At 40.9% G+C, this 3159-nt stretch overlaps 1 protein-coding gene across 2 annotated transcripts in view; it reads left to right on the top strand.

Moving 5' to 3' along the window:
• Positions 1-3159, top strand: part of tmem150c (transmembrane protein 150C) — a 21576-nt gene that overhangs the window by 3486 nt on the left and 14931 nt on the right. For both annotated transcript variants that reach the window (XM_032539202.1, XM_032539201.1), the window contains exons 4-5: positions 2773-2808; positions 2887-2954. In XM_032539202.1, the coding sequence (XP_032395093.1) occupies positions 2773-2808; positions 2887-2954 (104 nt within the window). The remainder of the gene's footprint in view (positions 1-2772; positions 2809-2886; positions 2955-3159) is intronic.

Genomic DNA, 3159 nt, shown 5'->3' with positions numbered 1-3159 from the left:
TTCACAAAATATTTACACAGTGAGAAAGGCAAAATCATAGAACAGTTACAACAGTTTGGTAAGATCAGAAAATGACATCATTTAACAGTAATGCAGCCTTTAAAACCAGGGTAAGACGTACTTATGCCATATTACAATATCCAAAATCTAAGACAATATCCAGTCTCTATCAAGATACGATATAATGTCAATATATTGCCCAGTTCTATTTGTACACATTATCATCCATCCATCCATGGTCAACACCGTGTGTGTCAGTGGGGCAGGTTACCTGGAAGTTCCAACAAGCGTCATCCCGAAGCAGCGATGGAGAAAGCCACCAGACTGCGACGTTCAGCCACTGATGGGGTGTCCTGGTGTTCAGCTGAAGGTATCGGAGGACAGCGATTAGGAACCTGAAATAAAGAACAAACCAAAACCATGTAGTCCATCCTGATAACAAGTACTGTGTGTGTAACAAGCCTAAGACAGAAACACAACATTGGTTTAGTCTTTCATGGGATTTGTTAGCAATAAAAGTATGAACGCGGCGGTCAGACATCATGTAAATGTGCTGTATTATATAGCGCTTTTCAGTCTAACAATGCTCAAAGCGCTTTTACATCTAAAAGAAACATTCACACACATTCATACACTGTGGCCGGGGCTGCCGTACAAGTGACACGCTCATCAGAAACACTCACACACATTCACACTCCGATGCGCAGCACGGGGGCAACTCGGGGTTCAGTGTCTGCCCAAGGACACTTTGACAATGACTGCAGGGCGGGGATCGAACCACCAACCTTCCGATGGCAGGCAACCGCTCTACCACTGAGCACAGCGCGCCAGCTGCCCACAATCAGTGTTTGCATTTGTGACATTGTGTTTTATTATAACGACAGGGCGAATCGACGGTGCTCTCACCCAAAACGCAGACAAGTTCATGACCTCGCTGAAGACGCAGCTGGCTGGTGAGAAGTTGCCTGCAAACTGGAACGAGGAAACATTTGGGTTTGTCGCGAAATAAAGATTATTTACAACAATAAGGAAAGAGTGATGAGTATGTACCAATGTAGGGAGGATTAATAAAACGATCCATTCTTCTCCTGAAAAACCACACAAAAAATAGATTAACCCAAAGATAAAAAGTCATTTGATAGATGATATTGTGCGATTCTTACCTATGGTGATGGGAACCACTAAGGCTATATAAAGAGACTTTAGATACAGTATTAGGGGACACTAAGGTCTATATAAGAGAGACTTCAGATCGTATTAGGGGACCACTAAGGTCTATATAAGAGACTTCAGATATAGTATTAGGGACCACTAAGGTCTATATAAAGAGACTTAGCGACAGTATTAGGGACCACTAAGGTCTATAGAAGAGACTTTAGATACAGTATTAGGGGACCACTAAGGTCGATATAAAGAGACTTCAGATACAGTATTGGGGACCACTAAGGTCTTATAAAAGAGACGTCAGTACAGTATTGGGGACCCTAAGGTCTATATAGAGACTCAGATACAGTATAGGGGACCACATAGGTCTATATAGGTCAGCACAGAAGATCACCGGCTGCCCTCTCCCTCCACTGACGGACATCTACAACTCCGCTGCCTCAGCAGAGCAGGAGAACATCATAAAGGACAGCTCCCACCGGCTCGATCTGTTTGACCTGTGCCCTCAGGAAGGCGCTACAGGTGCATCAGAGCACGGACCAACAGACTCAAGAACAGTTTTCTTCCGAAGGCATAACCACCCTGAACTCACATATGCACTGACCTCACTCACCCCCCTCGGCCCCCGGACTGCTTCGTTCATTCGTCGACTGTGCAATATTATTGTTAACTGTTACTGTTATAATACCCTCATAGGAATGATCTGTGCAATTTATTTATACAGTGCAATATTTTTACACATTAACCTGTTCCATACTGTGCAATATTTATTACTTAACATTAGTACTTAATCATTTCTTCCATCACTGTGCAATATTATTTATTGAGTGTTAACACTTACTATGCTTATTCAAGCTGATTTATATATGTATACTTGACAGTCACTACACTTTATATCTTTGACTTATATTTTTGATATTTTATACTGTTATATTCTTATATTTTTTTTGTCAATACACTAGACAGTCACTACACTTTAATCTTGGATTATATTTTGTATTTTATACTGTTATATTTTATACTGTGTATATTCTTATATTTTTTGTTGTCAACACTGCAAAGGGATTGCTTTAAATCCGTTGCACAAGTGTACCGTGTATTGTGTATGAATGACAATTAAAGAATTCTTATGCTTGTTTTATATTCTATAAGAATTCAGATACAGTATTAGGGCACCCACTAAGGTTATATAAAGAGGGACTCAGATACAGTATTAGGGGACCAAAGGTGTATATAAAAGAGACTTCAGATACAGTATTAGGGGACCACTAAGGTCTATATAAAAGAGACTTCAGATAAGTATTAGGGGACCACTAGGTCTATAAAAGAGACTTCAGATACAGTATTAGGGACCACTAAGTCTATATAAAAGAGACTTCAGATACAGTATTAGGGGACCACTAAGTCATATAAAAGAGAATTCCGATACAGTAGTAGGGACCCTATCTGAAGTCTCTTTATATAGACCTTAGTGGTCCCCTAATACTGTATCTAAAGTCTCTTATATAGACCTTAGTGGTTCCCATCAGCCATAGGTAAGAATCGAACAATATCATCTATAAAATGACTTTTTATCTTTGGGTTAATCTTATTTTTGTGTGTTTTCAGGAGAAGAAATGGATCGTTTTATCCTCCCTACATTAGGTACATACTCATCACTCTTTCCTTATTGTTGTAAATAATCTTTATTTCGGCGACAAACCCAAATGTTTCTCGTTCCAGTGTTGCAGGCAACTTCTCACCAGCCAGCTGCGTCTTCAGCGAGGTCATGAACTTGTCTGCGTTTGTGGGTGAGAGCACCGTCGATCGCCCTGGTCGTTATAATAAAACACAAATGTCACAAATGCAAACACTGATGTGTGGGCAGCTGGGCGGCTGTGGCTCAGTGGTAGAGCGGTTGCCTGCCAATCGGAAGGTTGGTGGTGGGTACACAAACTAGGGATACGCTGCGGTGGAGCGATATGGTGAATCTCCAATTTGTAGAAGGGAAAAGCG

The sequence above is a fragment of the Etheostoma spectabile genome, chromosome 16 (assembly GCF_008692095.1).
Source record: "Etheostoma spectabile isolate EspeVRDwgs_2016 chromosome 16, UIUC_Espe_1.0, whole genome shotgun sequence".
Taxonomy (NCBI): domain Eukaryota; kingdom Metazoa; phylum Chordata; class Actinopteri; order Perciformes; family Percidae; genus Etheostoma; species Etheostoma spectabile.
Note: the sequence above shows the minus strand (reverse complement) of the source record. Positions and strands in the feature narration are given on the sequence as shown.